Source organism: Plectropomus leopardus, chromosome 15, assembly GCF_026936395.1.
Source record: "Plectropomus leopardus strain MGB_pleo_1.0 chromosome 15, ASM2693639v1, whole genome shotgun sequence".
Classification (NCBI taxonomy): Eukaryota; Metazoa; Chordata; class Actinopteri; order Perciformes; family Serranidae; genus Plectropomus; species Plectropomus leopardus.
The window spans coordinates 18,804,327-18,829,040 of record NC_142190.1 but is presented as its reverse complement, the minus strand read 5'-3'; the positions used below and the strand labels follow the sequence as shown (position 1 = coordinate 18,829,040).

At 38.5% G+C, this 24,714-nt stretch overlaps 1 protein-coding gene across 1 annotated transcript; it reads left to right on the top strand.

Annotated features, from left to right (window-relative positions):
* unc119a2 (unc-119 lipid binding chaperone a2) lies at positions 1 to 22,678 on the top strand. Its single transcript, XM_042499804.2, has 5 exons — positions 1 to 698; positions 18,082 to 18,195; positions 18,810 to 18,909; positions 19,027 to 19,199; positions 22,411 to 22,678. The coding sequence occupies exons 1-5, from the start codon at positions 440 to 442 to the stop codon at positions 22,521 to 22,523; spliced, it is 759 nt and encodes a 252-aa protein (XP_042355738.1). The 5' UTR covers positions 1 to 439; the 3' UTR covers positions 22,524 to 22,678.
* The last annotated feature ends 2,036 nt before the right edge of the window (positions 22,679 to 24,714 follow it).

Below are 24,714 nucleotides of genomic sequence, written 5' to 3'. Positions count from 1 at the left end.
GTTTTGTCGGTTGAAGACGCGCAGACGCACCAGCCGCTCTCAGTCAGCCGCTCAGACGTCCCCCTCCCCTCCTTGACAGGAACGGCCATCTGCCGCCTCTTTTTCAATTTCAAACCCAGCAGATTATTTCCCACCGACTTCTAGCTTCACTTGACACAACAGAAATAGCGTCTCAGAGAGCAGCTGCGCAGAAAAGCAGCAGGAATCAACCCGCTCTCTCTCGCCCTCTCCGCATTTTGCGCTCAGCCGACGGGATCCGCGGCCGCTTGCATGCAACCAGTCTGCGGAGACAGACTGCAAGCTGATAAAGACGATTTGAATTAAGCACCGGATAACAGACAGCAACTGTGCATCCTTCGGTGAGGGAGGGAGGGGAGAGGGAGGCAACTGTTTTGTATCTTGGAAGCCCTGGGTTAGAGAGGGGGAGGAGGAGCGGAGAATGAGCTATTCTTGTACCAGCAGAGGCAACAGCCAGGACCCATCAACCGCTAAGAAGCCTGCCGGTAATAATCCGGGCAGAGACACCGGAGGCAAGGACAGCAGCAGTAACGGCAGCCCGAAGCAAACGGCGGCGATGAAAGTGAAGAAAGGCTGCAACTCGACCGACGTGGGAGTCCCGGTGACCACGGAGGAGGACCTGCTCGGCAGCGCGGTGATCACACCGGAGGATGTTCTGGGCTTGCAGAAGATCACAGAGAGTAAGTTCACCGCTGCTGTTTGGGTTGTTGATTGACACAAAAAAAGACGAAGGTCTTGAAATGTTACAGCTCCTGGATGAGTCATGTATCACGTCATTACCGTGTCCCCTTATTTATGTAATCCACATAGGCCCTATTCAAACACATGGTGATGCATCACGGGAGCACCCTCTCTGGTGAATGTTGACCTGTCTGCAGATGTGCTTTAACCCCTTGAAACCTGAGCAGTATAATTTTGTTTCTCTGAAACATAATTTTAAATATAGGAACATGTCAAATTGTAATCATTACAAATATGTTTTTCTTGACATTTCCCCTAGTTTTTGATTATTCTCTATTATTTCTTCCCCCTTTTTTAAAGCAAAATTTCATGTCATTTTCTTCATCACTTTTTTTACTGATTTCTTGTAATTTGTGGGACATTTCTTGCAAGTTGGTCAGGTACAGAGTAAGGTACAGAGTGTGGGGCTGGGGTGAGCCAGGGGTCATCCTTTAAAGCAGCCTGTATGCTTCCTTTGCATGAGTTCACATTAAGTTCAGTGCAGAAGGTTTCAGAGAATTAAAATGCCCAGGTGTCATGTTTAATTAAGTCAGGTAGCTTGGGATTCAAAATAATCTCATCAGGAGCATTGTATGCACCAATATGAGAGTAAGAGTGGTATTATATCAGTGGTGGAGAAAGTATTTAGTGGAGGTCGAGGGTGTGATACCGATACAGATTATTAGTAGTTAATGAGACCGATAACTGATAATGAATTTACAATAAAAATGAAAACCTTGGAATATAACAAACTCCAACACAAAACTTTATTTAAATGCCTTTAGCAAATATTTAATCAAAACTTATAGCATCGTATACAGCAAGTTCCCAGCATCTTAAATACAAGTAGCAATACTACAATGTCAAAGTACTCTATTACAGGTACAACTACTGCTTTCAAAATTCATTCAGTTCAACTGAAGTACAAATAAAAGCAAAATGAATTAATGCAAAGTGTAAAACATTTGTTATGCAGACAAATAGCTCCTGTGATTGTTATATATTACATCATTGCATCATAGTTACGGATAGATTCACATACTGTTGCAGTAGGTTGAGCTGACGCTAACTTAACTGGATTATACTGTGCTGTTGAGTAGTTTGATCTGTGACAGTGCGCCATATTACAGTGGCTGACCATTTGTTTTGTTTTGTAAAGCTTAATTAGAAACTAACTAAGTGTTTAGGCTCCATGTATACAGTTTGAAAACACAATATAAGCTGCTCATTTATTTCCTTTTTGTCATAATTGTAATTCAATTGTTATTTACGACATCTATTGCACGTCTGTCCGTCCTGGAGGAGAGATCCCTCATCGTCCTCCATCATGCCACTCTTCCTGAGGCTTTTTCCCTTTTTTTGCCTCCGTTATAGGGGTTCTTTTTCGAGAGTTTTTCCTTAGGTGAAGTGAGAGTCTAAGGGCAGAGGGATGTCGTACGCTGTAAAGCACCCTGAGACAAACCATGTTTTGTGATAATGGGCTTTATAGATGAAATTGACTTGACTTGAATTGACTTGATGAACAAATTAATTTTGCTATGTATTTTCATGGCTAAGGGAAACAGTTTGGTTGCTGCAATTACTGCTGAAAAAAGCTTAAAATACCTAATTTTAATTGCATATTGATTATAACGAAAACGCTGCTGATTACTTATGAATGCTGTTTTTAATTATGTCATCTCTAAGTCTCAGCAAGCTTCCCACAGAGAAACACAGACAGCGATCACAGCCAAGAATGTCTTCTGTGCACAGTAACACCTACATCCATCATCAACTCAGCTCTTAAACCAGTAGTTAGCTAACAGGTGGCCAGCAGGGCATGGGACTATTTAAAGGCCAGTATAATACCTTACTTACACAAGAGGGTTACACTGGTTGATAAGATACATACTGAGTGTGATAACATGCAAACACTGTCGGATTTTCTCCCAGCTTTTTTAAACAGTGTGGGTGTTTAATCCCGCCAGCACACATTTTTCTTTACTTCTTCATGTCCTGATTTTTAATCTCTTGAAAAAAAGCAAATATACCTTCACAAAAAGTCACATTTTTCCATCATCTAATCCTCTTTCTCTTTGCCATGTTTTTGGTGATACAGGAAGCTTATATTGTGGTGATTTATGAGACCTTGCAAGTCCAGTCCAGTGTGATCCCAGCTTACTAAATGAAGAGCTCTGGGGACAGACTTTGGCTCAGCTTGTGTCTTACCTTTTTTACTGGGTGCAAAACATTTCCACGCCTGCGTACGCACATCATTTGACGGGTATCGTAGCCAGAAGACACCCTAAATTTGAGCAGAGGTTGAGGTTGATAAAACAACTTTTGAGTGTCATTCAGGCTTAAATAAAATCATTTTGTGAACATTACTGTCCATGGAGTTAGTTACTTGTCAACTAGGTAAGTTAACATGGTTTTTGTCCTGTAGACTGACGTTATTTGTTTTGTTAGCTGACAATTACATGTTTGCTGCTGCAGGCTGACAGATTAGATTCCATTAAAACAGCTCTCCTGGCCCTCACGGTTTCGTGTTGAGCGGTGCATCGGTGCACTAAAATGGAACGGACTCTCTGACCATCAACTGTGGAGCTTTGCAGTTTCTTTAAAGGAGCAGTGGATAACATTTAGTGGCATCTATCTGTGTGGATTACAGATTGCAACCAGCTTAAACTTCACCCATGTGCCAAACCTCAACTCCTGTTTAGGACTTCTGTAGTGCTCATTGTTCAGGAGTTTTTTTACGGGGGCCGAAATATCCGCAGAGGCCTCTTCCGCTCATAAACAAACACCCACGATTGAAATCAGTAAAAACTATGCAAAACACAGTTATCAATAAAGCAGTTTCACATTACAAATCACGGTTTCTCCTCCACTGTTTGGCTCATCACAGACAAGCTGCCAGTCCAGCACCTACTAATGTGTCTCACTTTTTTTCTCTGATAACTTAAGATCCAATCATTTTTTTTTACCAGGAGCCTAATTATCCACAGAGATGTGGAAACAGATGGACCCAGTGATTCAAACTGGCTGGCTGGTTATCATGAATACAATTGTGATACTAATACCAGTAACCCGGTACCAATAGATTTTAGGTGAACATGAAAGAAAACATGCTTGTTGTATTATGCTCAATTTCTGCCAATATATCTCCCTAAATCCTACACACTGGACCTTTAGATTTCCATTAACAAGTCATAGTGCATCATTTTAAAAAATCATAGTGCAATTATTTTGATAGATATTGCGTTTTGCGATATTAGTGGGAAAAGTGATTTTTGCATTTCATTTTTCGCTCTCAAATATGTAAAATGTTAATTATGGGATTACTGCTAGTGTCTTTTTCCCAAAAAGCTTGTTCCCTTATGATTTGTTGTTCGGGGCATCTCTGTGGCACAGCAATGCTTCATTTATAATGGTATTTTGTGACATATTTTATAACTCAGGATGTTTTGGATATTGCTCTTGGCAGTGTTGTGATTTGAATATTTCAATTAATTGTGCAGCCCTGCCTTTGCCTGCAGCTGTATTTTGACACATATAACACACATTTGTGATTTTATCCATAAGTCTGTTGCTGGCGATCCCTTGAGTGAGTCAATGCAGGAGATGGTTGTCCAGCTTTACAGCAACAAAGCGATGGCAACATGGTAATGTTTCTCTCTCCCACGCTGGGCCTTATTATGGTCTTGGAAACTCTCACTTTCCTATATCGCAGCATCATCGCTAGAGGCAAGAGGAGGCATGTGTGAATCACCACAGCAACGTAGATACATACTTGAATCACTATGGCAACGTGAAGCATCTCCCCGTGGTTATAGCCGGCGGAGCGTGCGTCTCTGCTCTCCCACACACTTTCTCCTCTACTTTCTTTCTTCTCCTCTACTCCGCTATTTAACAGTGTGCTGTCACTTGTTGGATTACACACAGAAGTGGACATATGCACACTTATTCTTGCTTGACATTGCTTGTAGCGATAAAACTGAGCAAGAAGCAACCTGAAAACAGTCACTGAAGCCCTTCTGTTGTTTTATGACTCGTCGTTTTTTTTTCCTGCTGCTGCACATCCTCAAGTGGCTGAAATTGATTCTCTCTCGAGACACAATTGGCAAAACTCAGCACAGCTAAACCAGGCTTGACAGCAGTCCTGAGTCAAAAGCTTTGTTGTTTTAAGCTGCAGCGGAGATTCACTTTCCCTAAGTCCTCAGAAAAGTGACTTTCAAATTGCGTAAAGTTGCCACTAATCATTATCTGTTCCATCTGTTGGGTAATCAAGGCAAACAGCTTAGATTGATTAAGATGAGCCAAAACAGGATTTCTGCTCAGTTGACTGATCTGATCCAAATTTATGTTCTTAACTGATAATCTGTCGAGTCAATGAACCCGTCACAACCGTCAAAGCTGCAAGAAAGGTTTTCTTTTTTCTGATTAATCAGTTGTTTTGTGTAGTGCTGAAACGATTAGTTGACTATGTATAACTATGTTGATGGTGGATTAATTGCTAGGCAAGCAAATAGGCAAAGGTTTTATGATTACAGCTTCTCAAATAAGTCAATTTTTGCCTTGCGGTCAAACAAAACAAGTGAAGACATAAACCTGAGTTCTGCAGTGTCAGATAGACTAAAATATGCATTTTTAAAAGATTATCTGCAAAATTATTTTTATGCTTTGTTCCAGTCACAGTCGGAGGACAAAACTTCTCAGATGAAATTTCCAACTTCTTTTATGTTATAATGTACAACTTCTTTTATGATGCTAAATGTAAACAAAAAAATGTCTGTCTGTTACAAACTGATATGTCTTTGGCAAGTGCACTCACAACTGAGTGAGTGTAGCGTAGTCTACTTGCATATTTAAATGAGAGATAGTTTAACTGCAGCCAACTACTTAACAACATTGGCAACATCATTTATTTGACTTTTGCCTTTATTCGGATAGAACAGTTTAAGCTGCGGCTGCTGCGGCGAGGACACAGCTTCTGTACATGGGGCGCCCGCTTTACCAGGTGAGCTACTAGGTGTCCCACTGGCGACATATTGATGTGAGCATATAGCGTGTATTATTTTGATTGAGTACAGACAAATATACCGTACGTTGCCGTGTTTAACTGGGCATTTAGAATGTGCACTTCCATAGGTGCTGCCATTGTTGTGTGATGTCAAACAGCTTGCTTCTTCATAAGGTCAGAAAGAAAATGAAAAATGAAAGTCAAAACTTTAGGTTGTTATTCCCTTGTGCTTTTTCTAGTAGGAGGTTGTAAATTTTGGAGTTCTGAGTTGATGGGAATGCAGCATAAGTTGCAGCCCTCATTTTGCTTATAAAATCTGAAAGTGAATAAAAACACCCATCACAATCTCCCAGAGCTCATGGTGTTTTCAAATAGCTCATTTTGTTTTGAGCATGCATTTAATTTATAATGTAAAAACAGAGAAAAGCTGCTTTTCTTTGTATTTAAGAAGATGGAACCAGCAAATGTTTGGCATTTTTACTTCAGTGATCAAGCAGCTGTTGATTAACTTCCTGTTGACTGACTAATTAGAAATAATATAATACTAAGTCTTTGATTAAAGTACTGGTGTGAGACAAAAGGATAACATCAGATGTAGAGCTGCAATGATTATTTTCCTAATCATTTATTTGATCAAAAGAAAATTGAGTCACTTTAAAATGCCAAACACTCTAGTTTTTGCATGAGGATTTTGCTGCTTGTCAGTGTCAGGATTTGGACTGATCAAACTAATCAAGGAAAAATTGGCAGACTATTTAATCATGGAATAATCATTATTTGAAATCATACTCAGATTATATTGATGAATTGTCCTGACAGGAAAATACTTGTTGAGACAGAGGACGGATATATTATTTTCTACATCTTTGTATTGCGTTATCATACGATAAGTAAATGTAAGATAAAAACAATAATTTGATTTTAAAGATGTTTTGGCTTTTTTATCTAGTTAATTTCCACTCCAAGTTTAACTTATGTAGTGTAAAGCGTCATATTTGTTGCTATGGTTATCAGGGTGTTCTGATACACAATTTTAACAGACACCTTCCAGCCAATCAAAAACATGTGTATTCTGTAGCCACAGTACATTTTCACAGGTGTGGCATTTTATTTTTAGAAATGTGGTTGGTGGTTGGTGCTTAAGTCTGTGTGCGAGCAATCAGCCTGTCAACTTATGAACATCACTGCTGTTGATTCAGCAGCTTTAAAACTACATTTCTTGAGTATCTTTAAATTGATTCACAGTGGTTAAACTTATTTTTGTCTCAGCTGAGTGACAAAAGAAAACAAACACGACTGCGTGTGAGCTGGCCTGTTCACCTGTGGTGTCTTCAGTGTGATAGAAAAACGACCAGATTACCCGTGAGAATAAATGCTGTTTTACAACCCACAAGGCCCAAAGCTCAAATAACCTACTTAGGCCTGCAGTTCTGGTCCTCTTTTAGCTGAGTGCTGCTGCAGCACTGATGCTCTTAGATGCTCCATACTGTGAAGTTAAATGAGGTAGCAGGTGATGAAACCACATCAACTTATTTGCTTGTCAAAGTCATAATAAGATGACACTGATGTGTTGGATAATAGAGACTAAAATGCGGAAGTCCGTTAGCCTCTTAGAAGTCCCGGTTCCCTCGTCAAAAAGTCTATGGGTTTTTTTAAAATGCCCTAAATAAGGTCTGTGGTTAACACAGGCTGAAGATATTTAGATGTTTTGTTCTGCAACATAAAATATGTCCACTTAAACCCGATTTTTGAACTTCTAAGGTTTTACTCGTCTTAAAAAAGGCGGTTACTAACAAGTGGCTAAATGGGACTACAGTGTTCGTCGGGGACGTTGGACATCATCACAGCGGACACAGAAACTCATTAAATTAACTTGTCCGCCGCTACAGCTTTACAAACTCGCACTCGAACTTGTACATTTATCTGTTTATAATATTTTTCAATCGTGTTTTAACGTGTTTTTACAGTGTTTGTAGTGGTGATGTTTAATACATGCGACCGCGATGTAGTTCGTGTATAGCCTAACAATAGCTTTTTGCTTTTAATTTACACTTCAAAACACACAAAAGTGGTGTTCATCTGTGAAGATTATCACGCTGAACAAAACATGGAAGTCTCATAAACTTATGTTCATCACAGAGCCTGTTTTTGGCACTAACCGGAAATCCCATTCAAAAATCCCAAAAGGTTTTTGACAAGGGAACCAGTGTGATGCTTACTTCCTGTTTGGCCTACAAAAATACGTCATCCCTTCACCGCTCTATTAGGGAGGGCCTAACAAATGTTGTTGACAACCCTGATGTAAATGTCTGTGATTCTTCACTTTCTATTTGACCTTGTCTCTCCATAGGTCTCTTCTTTTCACTGTCCCTTATTGTAAAACCATACCCATTTTTACCGCAGCACTGTTGCCATGACATTGCGGTCATCAGCAGGCAAATTGAGGTCAGTTTGGATGAGATGTGTAGCTCCTCTAAACCTGCTATCAAATTTCATCACAGTTCATGGCAGGGCTGCAACAGTACTTTCACTGTACAATAACCGTACCAGGAAATATTACAGTGAATTTACGGGACAGCAAGTTAAAATGATACAGTCTCTAGTGTCATTGCTGACCTGTCATAAGCGCCGTCATCTTGTTTAATACATAACATGAATGCCACTGTCAAACTTTTAAACTTTATATAGAAAAATAAAACAGTCGAGTATTCCCACTGCACTGACAGATCTGATTCAGCTGGCATAGTCCAATACAGCCCTAAAATAACTGAAACTTTCTAAAAATAAAATTGCGTGTAAAAAGTCTCCCTTTTGAAAATAACTTAAATAAAGGTGAGATTTTCTGTCCAGTTGCATTTTTTCAATATCGTAGACAAGATAGTCAATTTTCATACAACGGTACATCCTTGAAACCAGTACATCACTGCAGCCCTAGTTCATAGTACTTAGGAGAGGAAATTATTACATATCAAGAAAGCTGAATTTAGGCAAGAAAACACAAACAAACTAGAAGTTCTGTTATTTAAAATATCTTCACCGAATCCTAATATCTATATTTACACAAAAATCCAATAATCTGGTAATACACTCCTTCGTGACCTGCTTCATTAATACCTATCAAACTGTTGTCAGCAACTATAAGTAATGTTACGTTGATGTGCTAGCTTGGCAGTGCATCTCTTGGTCTGTCTGTGTCTTGCTTGCTTGTCAAGTACTTCCAGGGAAAAAGTGAGTGAAATATAAATATTAATTCCGTTTGATGAATGCCAACAAGCAACAAAAAATACACAATGCACTACTCTATCATTTTAGAACATATACTGACTGGATAATGTAATATTTTTTCCTGGTTTCTCCCTCTGACTAATTATATCAACTATTTTTTATTATTCATAAAGATTAATATATTTTATCACAATGCATTTACACTCTCCTGTTTTTTTTGTCTTAAACTAGTCTTTCACTGAGTGTATTTATAGCAGCATCCCGATTGTCACGTTGCAATAAGAATTGTGTGTGTGCGCTTGTGCACGTGTGTGTGTGCGCGCATGCGTGCGAGTTTGAGGACCCTCATCAAGGCACAGTGAGAGCAAATCAGCTGCATGTTTGTCCATGTGTGATACTTTTCAGTGACCTGGTACTTAAAGGCCTGACTGCCGCTGCGAGGTGAGCAAAGGTGCAGGAGACAAAATGTGTGGTTTCCATGCCAACAGGACAGAGGGCTCCATGCCGGAGAAGTGGCAGAGGTCCAGCAGTAAACATTAGGAGCTGGCTGTGTTGCATATGTTAGAGAAGCACTCGGGGAGATGTAGGGAAGCTTGTAGCTCATGTGGGATAAACGAATGTGTTCATATTCAGCTGGCAAAAAAACCTGAGTGAAAGAACTGAAACACAATCACACAATAGGCGTCATGCAAGTGTTTCACAAAAGTTGAAGAAACAACTCTATTGTGAAACTGGTAGGATAGGAGGACAAAAAGCCAGTCTCAATAGCAGAGACGTTACAAAAAGACAGAAACTCTAACAGGCAACAAAACTGAGGGAGCAAGTACAGATGAGAAACAAAGTCCCAAAGATAACCAAAAAAACAAACTAGAAATAAATCAATATTTGAGGAACACGGGAGGGAATCCAACAAGAACCACAGAGATGAATTTAGTGAGCAGTGCAGACAAAAGCACAAGGGAGCACAAAGATTAAATACACAAGGAGAGCAGGGAGATAACGAGGGACAGGTGACAGCAGGTTGATGACTAACAGGTGAAAGAAATCAGGGAGAAGCAGACATCATTAGGCCTTTCTCAGTCTGCCGTCTCAACAGTTATGTGTTCTTGTGGACTTGTGAAATGTCATCAGTCGCAGCCCAAGTGCTGTTCCAGTTCAAAGTTCACATCTAGCCAAGTTTGGTCCAAATATCCAGATGTGGTCTTGCTACACCTATTTAATAGAGGATGCTTTGGGACATGACTTGTGTGGACTTAGGACAGCCATGTATCCCATAATGCATTTTGCACCAATAGTGGAGGCAAAAGACTCACAAATCTAAATTAGAATTTTGTGAAATTACTAGTTTTCCGAGATGTGGGGCCTCCAAGCTAACTTGGCAGTCTAGCTAACGTTATTGCGTTAGCATATCAGTAAGTTAGCCTAGCTTTGGGAAGATGAAATAATGCGCACACATGTAAATATTTATTGATTTATTTATGAATGAAAACAAAAGAGGGCGGCACGGTGGCTTTGCACTGTTGCCTCACAGCAAGAGGGTCCCTGGTTCGAATCCCGGTTGGAACGGGGTTCGGTCCAGGCGGGGGCCCTTCTGTGCGGAGTTTGCATGTTCTCCCCGTGTCTGCGTGGGTTCTCTCCGGGGTCTCCGGCTTCCTCCCACAGTCCAAAGACATGCAGCTCAGGTGAATTGGTGACTCTAAATTGCCCTTAAGTGTGACTGTGAGCATGTATGGTTGTTCGTCTATATGTGTCGGCCCTGGGGACCTGTCCAGGGTGTACCCCGCCTTCCGCCCAATGACAGCTGGGATTGGCTCCAGCCCCCCCGCGACCCTTACGAGGACAAGCGGTTACAGAAAATGACTGACTGACTGACTGAAAACAAAAGAAGGCAAGATTGGGTTTATATCGTATTTCATTTTATTGTTAACACTACAGTGAAGATATGTAGACATGTAGGCTAATGCCAAGCCAAGCTGAGATGGCATCATGAAGCACACTGCTGTTCCAGTTGACCATGCTGCTTCCTCCCGTCCTCGGGAGTTTGCACTCCCAAGTCAAGCTTACATAATTCGAACTTCGAAATCTGCAAGTCTGAACTTTGTACTGAGAAAGGCCTAATCACTAAGGTGGGAAATGACAGTAAGTAAAAAATTATGTGACATACAAGACTGTGTTCGAAATCGTTCCCTTTCATTGAAATAGTTCACTATATAAGCTGTGTCCCAATTCAGGGTCTGGTGACTACTTCAGAGGCACCTCCGAAGGCTACATCAACAGTTGTTAAACGGGACGGTCTAGCCTTCGGAGGATTTCGTGGTTGCGTCACCCGATGTTCCTGCCCTTACCTCATGGCATGACAATTGATTTCTGCTGTCAAGGCTCCTTAGAGAGAGAAAGAGAGAGGGAGAGAGGAAAAAGTACTAAAACAAACAAAAGAAAGAAATGATGGAGCCAGAACTGTTGCTTTTATTTTTTTATTTATATTTTGCTGGAGGAGAAGCATCTCTGTTGGCGTCAGCAGCTGATTTAACTCCGGGCAGCAGAGCCTTGCTGCTCCTCTGCTGTGCCGAGCTGGCTCTGCATTTCCATAGCTAGTATGCTAGGTGGCTTCACGTTAGCATTACTAACGTCACGTATTCTTAAAGAAATGATGAGGTTTTAATGTCCCTCTAAGTTTAACATATCTGCCGTTTGATTTTCAGATTAGTAAAAACCCACATGTGAAATCAACTCTCTGAAAATTCCAGCGAAGTGTGTGAAATCTCATTAGGTTATTCCCTATATAGTTCACTATTTAATGCATACTACATAGATAATAGTGAGTTAATGAGTGAGTGAATAAGTGAGAACTTATTTAGGAACTTATCTTGAGCATAGGCCTATGTCGATGCCACTAACTTGTAAGATTACCTGTCCCACCTATGGGAAGTTTCGTACACAACAATACTATGAACTACAGCCATGCTAGCAACTCTTTGAGGCTGCACTGAAGCACAGTTAATTTAATGAATTAAATGATGAGTTAAATGCTGAGTCAGCATACTAATATGCTCACAGTGGGTAATCACATTATTTATGACTGCTTTTGTTCAGATTTTAAAATAATATGCCAATTTTCACAGAAAAAAAAGATTATTTTCACTCAGTTTTTTTGTCCCCATATATCCAAAAGTTGTGTTTTCTCCTGCAAAAAGACATTTTCACCCCTTTTTGGTTTAATTTGAAAAGCATAAGACAGTCGAAACAAAAGTGATGAGCGAGTCCTAATCATTTTAAACTATCTAGCTGCCTTTGCTTTCACTTTAAGATGACCCACAGTAGACCTATAACTAAAACTAATATCACCAACTTTAAAGCTTCACTTTTGCACACAATTAGGCAGTGATGAAAGAAGTATAAGTTTTTTTACTCAAGTAAAAGTAGAAATACCATAGTCTAAAAATGCCTAATTAAAAGTAAAAGTCATGGATTAGTTTTCTTCTTCTTCTTCTTCTTATTATTATTATTATTATTATTATTATTATTATTAATAATAATAATAATAATAATAATAGATTAGTATGTAGAGCAGTATTTCATATACTTTTTATTTACAAAGTAACTGGTAGCTATAAGGGCCAATTAAATGTAATTAAGTAAAGGGCACAATGTTTCCCTCTGAAATGTTGTAGAATAAAAGAATAAAGTAGCATGTAATGGAAATAATCAAGTAATGTATAAGTATATTAAAATTGCTCTTAAGTAGATCACGCATCATTTTTGACTAAATGTGTATCCTTGCAGGGGAGTGAAAACTAGTAACTGTGGAAACTTCCAGTAAGGATGAACCCACCAATCTGTAGCTCAAGTGGGACAGACTGAACTTGATCCCATTATCAGCGTCGGCCGCAATTGTCGCCAGCATGCGTGTTGTGTTTATAAGCCTTTAATATCATTTTATGTGCCAGAGATCTTAAAGCCTCATACGGGGAGGTTCCTAAGATCTGTCCTGTCCCAGCGTTATCTGGGTGAACTGCTAAAAAGAGCTCGGAGCTGTTTATTTTGGCTGAATCTAGGTCGTGTGGTGCAGTATGTGTTGAACTGTGCACTGGCGTATTCAGTTTAGTTAACTGGTGATTTCTGCTACATCTGTGGTGTGACAGGAAGGATGTCAGCGGAAAGAGGATTTAAAAAAGCACAACTAAAAGTATTTAAAAAAAGACTTCACTGATATGTGGTATACAATGTGCCTCTTTATTTCTCTGTGCTGCTCTTTACATTTACTTTGTTAAATCATCTGTCAATAGTCCACTTTGCAGCTGCTTTTAGGGATTTACCACAACATATGTATGGTGACAAAGCAAGCAACCAAACAAACTGGCTTTGTTATTATTTAAAAAAGGCAGTCAATAATCTTTTTCCTAAAAAAAAGTTTCCAAGAGCCTGAAGTGATGTGGTTTTTCCAACCAACAGTCCAAAACCCAAAGACTTTTCAAGTGATAAAGACAAGCAGCAAATTCTCACAATATAAAGGCTGGATCCAGATACTGTGTTTGAAAAATGACTGAAACAAATAATTGATTATCAAAATCGTTGGAGATTCATTTTCATTCATTTGACTGATCAATGAATCAACTAATCATCGCAGCTCAAATGCCACGTGCAACCATGATCTGATGCAATTTTGCAAAAATGATGAGAAATGTCTTGTATTTTGGACACATTGTAGAAAAACATTCAAGCAGGAACCTCTGTGACAAATACCCGGCGTTTTCTGTGACTGCTTCACAATAAAGCCACCTGAAAGTTTTATAGTCAGGCGCGTCTGATCACTAACTTTGATTGTAAAAATACTTATCATTTATACCTATAGGAGGTCGGAGGACCGAATGTTTAAAATGAGTTTTTTACAAGTGATCTTCATCAGGAGTTTTTCTCAAAGGGCACATCTGTGAAACAATGTACATTTTACTCCTTACTTTTTTATTTTCATGCTTTAAACCAGTCAGTCAAAAACACCAAAAAAAACATCAACCAAAATGTCACAAACACTCATGTAATTGTGTTATTTTTGTGCCTGTCATGTGTGCGGACACTTAAACGTCACCAGAATACATTATAGCCTACTGTATTAGACATGACACGCATATATAAGATGTAATAAAAAGTGAAAGTTATAAAATCTTGGATCTGCAGGTGGACTCAGTTGTCCAGTGCTGTGGACATAAGTCTGAAGTTGCTGAAGGATTTCTAGTTCGAACCTGCTGATGCTGAAGTTTGAAGAAGTGGTTTGCAGACGAGCTTCCTGTTTCCAGCAGCGTCTGACCGCTGCAGAGTTATTGTAACGCTCACAGCTCTGCTTTGACTGTTTGTAGTGTGCTGCATCTTTCAGCTTTGACTGTGATGACCAGACAGTTTGATTTCACAAGAGTTGCATTTGTTAGTTTCACTCCTTTCAACACACACAGACACACTGAAAGCTTGGGACAGGCTGTGTTTGGAGGTGTTCACTATCACAGAGCTGACTGTGGTAAACTAGAGTCTGTTTGTGGCTTCATTAGCGTCTACCAGCCAGTTGTCGTCCTGCGTGTGTGTACGGGTGACCTAAGGTAGCAGACTGCTTGTAATTCACTACAAACACCTCAGGTTTTGTTAGAAAAAGTGAGAGCACACACACAGAAACAAGCAAAAAACTCTCGTTTAAAGTCATTGTCCTCGTGGGACTTCATTAGGAGACTAGAAGGTAACTATTAGCACTGGGTTAGCAAAAGGACGAGGACCCCACCAGCTGTGCTACAGTGTAGTTCACACGCGCAGACGTAGACACACTAAGCTGTTATAAATGCTACCACTCCATGCAGATGATGTGTGTTATTAAGCCTTTAAGACCTGGGCACATTAGCTTGATTTATTTCAAAAACATGGAAAGAAGGCAGAGAAATGACCCAGATATTAACAAGATATTAAAAAGTTACAAAAAAATATAAAAATTACCACCAAAAAAAGAGAAACATAACAGAACAAAAACAGGGTATAAGCTGAAAGAAAATTCGAAAATAAATAAAAATATTAAATAGAATTAATAACATTAAATACACATTTATTTTGTTGTTTGTAACCTAATTTTGAATATATAATTATGGTAATTCTAAGTATAATTTGGGCAAAATGTTCCCCTTTTTTGATAATTATAATAACGCTCTTTCTCCATTTTCGAAGCTAATTTTTAATAATTTCATGCAATTTGTAGGACATTTGATGCTGACTTTCTGAAATCCTTAAAGACACATCCTCGAACATGTGATGCTTGCTCTATCCACTGAGCCACCAGACGCCTCCTGATTTTTTCTTCTTTTTTTAAAATCAAACATATTGCTTAAATGCTTGTGAAATGTGTTTGCACAGCAGAAGAAAACTGTCAATCCAGGTTTCAAGGAGTTAATTAAAATGTTGTGGCTGCTGAAGGAGTTTGCATTTTGTGTCTGTGTGTGTGTGTGTGTGTGTGTGTGAGTGTGTGTGTGTGTGTGTAGGCTGTGTCATTTGGCCGTGTGTTCAGCGCTGTACGCAGAGCTGATGTGTTCAGAAGAGTCGACCTCAGCATTCAGACTGACAGAAGAGCAAAGGCATCAGAGCGTCACGACGAATCAGATCAGCTCTGTCAGGAGCACTGACCTCTTACAGTAACGGAGTCAACAACACGCTGTGACTTCAAGTTAAGGATGCTCAGATCTGACTTTTTCAGTCCTGATACCGATTCCTGGGCTTTGGGGATCAGCTGATACAGAGTACTGATCCAATACCAGTGTTTGATTAATCCCTTGGAACTGGATTGGCATCTGTTTTCTTGTGCTGTGTTCAGATGCCTTTCACAAGCATTTAAACCCTTGAAACAAGGGCAAATTGGTTTGATCTCTTTCAAAAATTGGCAACTGGCCAAGAAATGTTGCACCAATTGCAAAAAAATAAAAATAAATTGGTGAAAGGTGACCAAAAATCGCATTATAAAAACTAAAAAAAAAAATAAATTAAAAAATAGGGTTTTTTTATCAATTTATTATCAATTTAATCAATTAATATATATATATATATCTTTTTTTTTTAATTGATTTTTTCCCTCTATTTTAGCACTTTTATTCAGGTTATTTCCTGTATTTGTTCTTTTACTTTTCTCTCTTTTTTGTTAATTTTAGGTAATATTATTGTAATCTTTTACAATTTTCTTGTTCATTTGGGGTCATTTCTTAATAAATGGCTCATTGCCCTCTTTGCATGTTTTTGGAAGAAAGCCGATTAGCTAAGGTTGCAAAGTAAGTTGCATATCAAACTGTGTGGAAGTGTGATCATTCTTGTGTAAGGAGAAACATCATTCTGTGCTTTCTCATGAAGCAGTTAGTAAAGTAACAATTAATCACCTTTCTGATGTTTATTAATGATAATAATAATAAACTTTATTTATGTAGCACCCTATGCACAGAGAATGCAGCACAAAGTGTTTTGCATCAAGCTCATTATAAGCATTGAGTGCTTCACATGAAAATAGACAGAATGAACATAAATCAGGCCAACAAGGCAATCCAATATAAAAGGAAGTTTTAAAACAGTTTAAAACAAAAATTAAGTAATTCAGCAGTTTTCATTCAAAAGTGGTGGTGATTTGAAATCCTATTATCAACATCTAAAGTATTTGGCCTTGTGTACACTATTTATTTCTGCACCTTTTAGGCCTCTCGAGTCAGTAACAATCAGAGCCTATAATTCCCATTTAGTAACGATGACTGAAGTACCACTGATGTCAGTGAGGGTTCACAGGGACATCGTGTGATGAGTTAATGAAGCTGGCGGTATGAATAGCCACAGCCGTGCGTAATTGTTGGTTTCCAGGTGTGTTACATCAGCGGTTAATTTCAGTTCAGACATTTCAAGTATGATGTCAGTGCTGAACCTCGAGTCTCTTCCTGCACACACCCCTTATCTATCACACTGGCTCTTAAAGTCAGTGTTAAATTTGGCAGCTGTTTTAGATTTGTCTTTGGATAAAAATGCTTAATAGATCAGTTATTACTATTTATCCTTTTTATCCTTCCTTTGTTTTTAGTTGATAAAAAATCATGACATTTCAATCAACTTGAAATGTATTAAAAAGTTAAATACAGACTTAAGCATTTAAGCAAAAAAAACTGCATGAGATTTATACTTAGAGCTGAAGGCAACATCTGGGAATATCATGATGTGTTTTGGTTGGAAGCTGTCGATAAAGAACAGCCGGTGTGTTGATTGGCCAGTCATTGCTGCCATCATTACCGGTTAAATTTGTGGCTGCTGGTGTGAGGCGATGGAGGGAGAGAGCAGGCCTCAGCTGAGACGATGACAGAGAGATGTTGCAGTTACACCTGCCGGCCTGCGCTATCATCGGATCAGGCAGGAAGCCGGAAGTGTGTGCTCTGCTGGGGAACCCTAATAAGCGTTGACACTGCCTGGTGAGGGCAGGAAGGATTAGAGGAATAAAAATAACTCTGTGTGTGTGTGTGTGTGTGTGTGTGTGAGAGAGAGAGAAATCCTATTTTGTGAAGAAATGGCTTCTCTAACACAGTTTAACATTAACAATCATGTTAAAAAATCCCTTCAGGTGGTCACAGAGAGCTCTTTAATTCACGAGTCAGCCGAGAAACGTGAAAATGATTTGAAACTGCATTAAGGATTGAATTTATATATCATCATTTGAATATGCTGAATTCAGAATATGTGATACCAGAGTTGCAGAGCTAGTGCTAAAACAATACAGTGTTTGATACAAATAAAAACATGTTTCAAATCTTATTTCATTTAACAAAATAACTGCTCAGTGCAAAAGTAGGAAAAAACCAACTTTGCCTGAATTAAATCTTTTCCTAAATTTCCTGAATATGATCAGGAAATATCAAAGAATAAGTAAAGTCTCTGCTTTCTATGTTAACTTACACTTTTTGACTGTAAATACATTTTACTTTTAAAACAATTGGGCTCAGTCCCACTGTCTCCCTTTTATACATTGATTACAAATTGAATATGCCTGGTGTTTTTTTTTTTTGTTTTTTTTTACAAAACAGGGCATTCATTGTATTTGTGTCTGACTCCACTTCGCTCTCTCTGTCTGTCAGATTATCTGTGCAGCCCAGACGAGAACATCTACAACATTGACTTCACCAGGTTCAAGATCAGAGACATGGAGACCTCCACAGTGCTGTTTGAAATCACTAAACCTCCATCAACAGGTGAGTTACGGATGGATTTCTTTCACTTTAACTTGTATTTACCTTTAAAATACATGCAGTAAACAGACATTATAAAGCAGCTGAAGACAAAACACGTCCATTAACTTCCCACAAACACATTGGTGCCTATATTCTAGGGGTTGACCGATATTGGTTTCTCATGTGCGATACTGACTAATAGTACTTAATGAGACTGATAACCAATATTTGGAACCGATATGCATTTACAATAAAACTGAAAGTCCTTCTGTCTATATTTAGAATTTGGAATATAACAAACTGCAACACAAAACATTGTTTTAATGCTGCTAATGTTTAATCAACGGAAACTTTCAACATCATATAGAGAAAGTTACCAGCAATTTTTTTTTCATACAGTCAAGTGAAAGTTTAAATAAAAATGGATAAATAAAAACTGTATCCAGTATCAAATGCCCTTTGAACATAGCTCCCCTGTTAAATAACTATAATTATTCATAAAAAGAAAAAAAGATTTTAAAAAAACAAAGATTGCATAATTGATGAAAATTTCAGGACTACACAGTTATACAAAGTTAATGTCTATCTCATTATTTATTTTGTTTCCATTCCGATCAAATATATTATCGTCTTAGACAAAGCAGGGGAGAGGAGGGACATTGACCCAAATGCCGGCCGATTTGTCCGTTACCAGTTCACCCCCGCTTTTCTCAGACTGCGGCAAGTTGGAGCCACGTAAGTGAGAACGTGTGTGAATCTTTATTTACGAGCATGTGTCCTCTGTCTCTCTCTTTGTTTTGCTCCTTGTTTCTGTCTCACTCACCTTTTGTTGTCCTGTCCTCGTCCCTCCAGGGTTGAGTTCACGGTCGGAGACATGCCGATAGAAAACTTCAGGATGATCGAGAGACATTATTTCAGAGAGAAGTTGCTCAAGAGTTTTGACTTTGAGTTTGGCTTCTGCATGCCCAGCAGCAAGAACACCTGTGAACACATCTACGAATTCCCACCTCTGTCTGAAGACATCAGTGAGTCTGTTTTTGGCTTTATAGCTGAACTGAAACATATTCTTGATCCACACAGTTGACATTGAGTTTTCTGTTGTTTGAGTCATTGATTAATGAAATACTGGTACTTGTTGCAGCTCTGATAAGCAGTCCAGCTGAAGAGTTTTTTTTCCCCTTTTATTGTCTTTAAGGGTTTTTAGTCTCCTAAAGACAATATCCAGCATTTCACAAGAATCATGACATGCTAACAGCCCTGTGATGCTGTAATTGGGCATGCTAAAATGCAGATGATAAGCAGGGTTTCTCTTTTTTAACTTTAATGTTTATTATGTTTTAGTTTGCATATACAACCTGAAGTTCCATTCATACTAACGCGTGACTTTCTTTCCACACTAAAAAAAGAAAGTACACCTCTCTCTCTTTCCCTCCCTTTCTCAAAAAAAGCATAAAATTAAAACCCCACTCAAACAAACACAGGGAGGAGTCACAGAGGAGGGGTTGTGATTACAGGTGACACATGTTGATTTATGAAATGTTATAAAGATCAAGAAGGTGATTATGATGTACTCTGTGGAGGACATGAGTATCTACACCAAATATTCTCTTCTTTTTGCTCATATCCAGGGTTTCTTTTTATTTTGTTATATTCAGTGATTATTTGGGTTCACCAAGTTTTCTTATTTTTGCTTTTCTCTTAGGTAAGAGAAAAAGTTACAAGTGGTCCAGAGCGCTCATACCGAGATAAAAGAAAAACGTTAAACTTTCACAGTGCACAAATTATTGTCCAACACAAGGAAAACTATGTTTTATATTTGAGTAACATTTAAAATGCATTAATATTATTTAATCAGATTTAGATAGTGGAATTTTAATGACTGGATTATTAAATTTCAGGGATAAAGGGAAATAACAATGTGCGGCCTATTTATCCAAATTACTGTAATTTCAGTCACTGTGCATCCCTCTGCTGACCAGAGCTGAACTGTAATTAAGTACAAATCTGCTCCGCTACGCTTAAAATATAGTACTTTTTACACCATTACTATTATTAGATAACCACTTTACAAATTAAGATTTTTTTTCCCCACACAAACCACAACTTTGAAAATATACAGTGCAGTGCTGCTGAAACAGTTCATTGTTTAATTAGAAAATTAACTGGCAACTTTTTTTCTGTTGTGTAAGTCATATTTAATACACAAAATAAACATTTAGTGGTTCCAAATCACATATATACTGTAAGTATGAGGGATTGCTCATAATTACAGTGCTTACATACTTACTTTTGTTTTATTAATGTATTTAAACCTTTTTGCATATGCACTTTGACTTTTACAACTTAGATGCATATTCCTGAGACCACATTACATCATGTTATGTACAGTCTATGGTTTGAATGGGTGATGTTACTCCTGCTGAGCTCAGTTTGGTCAGTAGAGGGCGCTCTAAGCTTTGCACTGGACTGACTGGGCACCCGTAGCTGACAGCAGCAGAGTAAAAGCGAGTTCAGGTGTGTATGCCACAGGGAGCACTCCGGACAGGAACTGTGCTTTTGTGTTTTTCCTACAGGTAAGCTGACTATAATCAACAGCCTGGCAACAGACCACAGTAATATGTCTTAGCAGAGCCTCAGTTTGTAACTGTAACAGTAAGAGACGTTGTATTTGACCGCGGTTAAGTGTGTGTGTGTGTGTGTGTGTGTGTGTGTGTGCCGCATTTGTATCAAAGATGGCGGGCGCTGATAGAAACAACTTAGTACAAAGTTAGTGACTTTCTGTGTGAGTGAAAGTAAGTGAAATGAGTTACCAGAGATGCACGTATTTAAGACACAAGTGTGGGAAAAAACTGTGTGAGATATAATAAACCGAGTAAATGTTTTAGGAGCGAGGGTTATCCGTTGGTATTGTCGAGCGGGCTAAGCTAACGATGCTCATGCTAATTCCCGCTAATATGCTAACGTCACCGCTCATTTTTATTCCTACAAGTAATGGAGTTTAAAGGAGCACTTAATGGGTTTGAGAGAATGAGTGTGTACCAGACTAAGTGTTTAAATAGTTTTATTGTCATTTCTAAGATAGTAGTGTGAGATAAATATAATATTATGGGTTAAGAGCAAGTTAAATAATGTCAGTTAATAAGCATATCTATTGGTGTTTAAAAGCTGAGAATAGCTGTGATAAAAGTAATAAGGCAAGTTCATACAGTCACTCATGCTAGAGTACCGTTGACATATTGAGATATTAGTTTAATGGTTTTCATGTAAATTGAGTTTCTGCATTACTTGCCTGTGTATTTGTTAAAGAAGTAGTTTGGCACTTGAAAAAGAGTATTTTCATAACTAATGTTACAAGTTATTACTTACCTGTAAACTCTGTATAGGAGAAATGTATTTGAGGATTGGATATTACACCAGCCCCCAGCCAAATACTGGTGACATATTTAAGTGGCTGCTAGATTTGCTTTACTCATCAGCCAAAATAACAATGGTTATCTATTGAGAGGCTGGTAGATTTTGGAGTTCAGCAGCCACAGTGGACATAAATGTTAATTTCCAGCCCTTGTACTGAACATGGGTATTTTGGCAAAGTAAGCTGTGAAAGAGGATTGTGTATTGTACCAGGAGTAACGTGTCTATGGCAGCAGATTTTGCTGCTGAGAGAGTGCTGTTTCATACAACTCTTTGGTACAGGGAGCTGAAGACATGCAGGCAGCAATACAGAGAAGGAGAGAGGAGAGTCTCTCCTTAGAAGTGGTAAATTTTCAGCCCACAGCAACTTAGTACGACATGGTCTCTGGCTTTTGTTTGATATTTAGCATTGGCAAAAAATGTTGTACAGTTATGATCCATGGTTAGCTTGTTTACCATATTAGTGCTATCACACTGAACATCCCAAGGAGCCTGTACAAACTTTCAGACTTTGTATAGAAAACAAAACAAATTGTTGAATATTTATATTGAACTGCCAAATCTGATTCGACATAATTCAGTCAGGTACAACCCTACGATAGATGTTGCAAATTCACATTGTATGACGTTGTATTGCTTGTATTAGCAGGTAAGTATTTTGCATTTTTGTGTCATTTATTCGTCATCTACATGGTGTGTAAAGGCCTTTATCCCTTTCATCATCTTGTGACCCCTCAGATTTATCTTGGGACCCATAGAGGTGGCCACAACCCACCAGATTGGGAACTATTGCTCTAACAGTAGTGATGTTTTTGTGTTTTCCAGTCAGAGAGATGGTCCTGCACCCATACGAGACACAGTCCGACAGCTTCTACTTTGTGGACAATAAGCTGGTGATGCACAACAAGGCAGACTACTCGTACAACGGCGGGACGTAGAGAGGACGCGCTGACACAAGAGACAGGTGGATGTACGGACTGACCTGAGGGACAATTAGAGTGGGGTTAACATCCTGTCAACCCAGTTCTCTCTCTCTCTCTCTCTCTCTCTCTCTCTCTCTCTCTCTCTCTCTCTCTCTCTCTCCCACCGAGAGGACGTCATCCAGAAAACGGCCGTACAGGTGTGTCACTTGAAATCTGTGTGTGTCTGTGTGTGTTTGTAAGCTCATGCAACTCTGGCACAGCCTAAAACACGGTATATACACACAAACACACACATAGGTCAAAGTTTGGTTTGGCGTCGCTGTAACAAAGTGTTTTTCTAACATGATAAACCAGCAAGTAAAACAACTTCCTTGGAAACATCAGATGATTTTTCGCTGTCTAGCCACGTCATGAAGTGAAAGAAAAAAACGAATCTTCAGATATAGATAGAAATTATTTTTTTCATTCGTCTACATGTTAGGGTTTAGGAACAAATATTGCATCTAAAAACATAAGTTTTTAGGAATTCAATAAGAGTTTTTAGAGAAATTATTTCTCAGAATCCGTGAGTGTGTGTGTGTGTGTGTTTCTGTACTTTGTGCGACTGTAAGTATGTCCATTTGAAGACTGATGACTGGTCTCGTGAAAATATATGAATTTAAATGTTGATAATGTGGTCATCTGGTTGGCAGAGGTCAAATAGATTTCCAAAACATGTTATCACATTGTCTACACATTAAGCAGTAGTTAGGGATGCACTGATTCATCATTCAGATGGTGACGGTTGAAATAGCAAACTCAACGCTTAAAAATTTGAGTCCACAAACCAATAAGTGACATCACAGTGGCTACATGCGTTATATTATATACAGTCTATGGACCAAACAGCAGAGGGAGATCGCACTGCGTTACATTATGATGCATTTAAGCTCTGTAATGTAAAATGGTATTCCAATGTTCTTGTGATGTCTCTAAATTTAATTTTGTAAAACGTAGTTTTTGGCGAGAAACTTGACTGCTGTTGAAGGAGATATTTGCTGATGTTTTCACAGCAATATACAATAGCTATTAAGGAGAGAATTATGATAGTAAACTGGCTTTTGAAGCAGTTATTTTGTTATTAAAAAATGTTTTTGTGTGTGAAATGTTTATCAACGGTTGCTTTATAAGTTTGCGTGATTGAATTTGTGTTCATTCAAAAAAAGTGTAATGAAGGGCTTAATTTCTTAAGTATAGTTTTTTCTTTGTACCCCTGGCACAAAAAGGTGAAATAAATAACAACAAAAGCAAAATAAACAATATATACTATATATACGTAAAATATAAATAAATTGGTGCTGACCCTGAATTCCACAATCAGTGCGTCCCTATCAGCAGTTAGTTCATCAGACCTGTTTCCTGTTTCCTACGTCCTTTTTTCCTTATTTATTTCTTGAGCCGTTGACCTGTGTTGACAGTAGAGCGTACTGTATATGTTTATTATGTTCGCTCAAAGCACAAAATCTCAACAGAGCCAACAATTGAGAAACTCGTAAAGATGAACTGATCCGATATGACCATAAATGTACTTTGTCATCTGGGTACTAGTTGTACATTTCCAGCCTTGTGTTGCTTTGTTTAGGTGATAAAAAGGCTGTTGATTTGTATGTCGGAGTCTACTTTGCTTTGCTGTTAGCAAAAATTAAACTTAAACCCTCCCCTCTCGTGAGAGAAGAAAAGGAAAAGTTGCATTTTTAAACGTTGATATTTTTACAGTCAGACTTTTGTTGCAAAACTGAGGAAGATTTGGGGGAATGTAGCAGAAATCACCCTTAGATCTCATATATTTCTAGTTTGGTGTGCTGTCTAATCTGTGTCTGTGTCTTTGTCATCACTCTGATGTCCATTTGTCTCTTCTCTGTTATCCAATTTTTGTCTTATTGTTTTCAGACACATTCCAGTGAGGTAGGACCTGAGGGTGTTGAACTCTTGTTATTTGAAGGCATTGATTACACAGAGAATCAGTACTGTCTCGTCACGCGGCAAGATATCATGCACACTTATCTCTACATATGTTGAGACACAACCTGACTCAGAATAGTTCTCATTTTTTCTGCATATCTGCACATACTGTCTGATTTGATGCACTTGAAAATCAGTTTAGTAGTTCCACTAAAGCTGCAGTAAAATCCATCTGTCTGTTACAGTAAGTTTGTTCAAACAAATG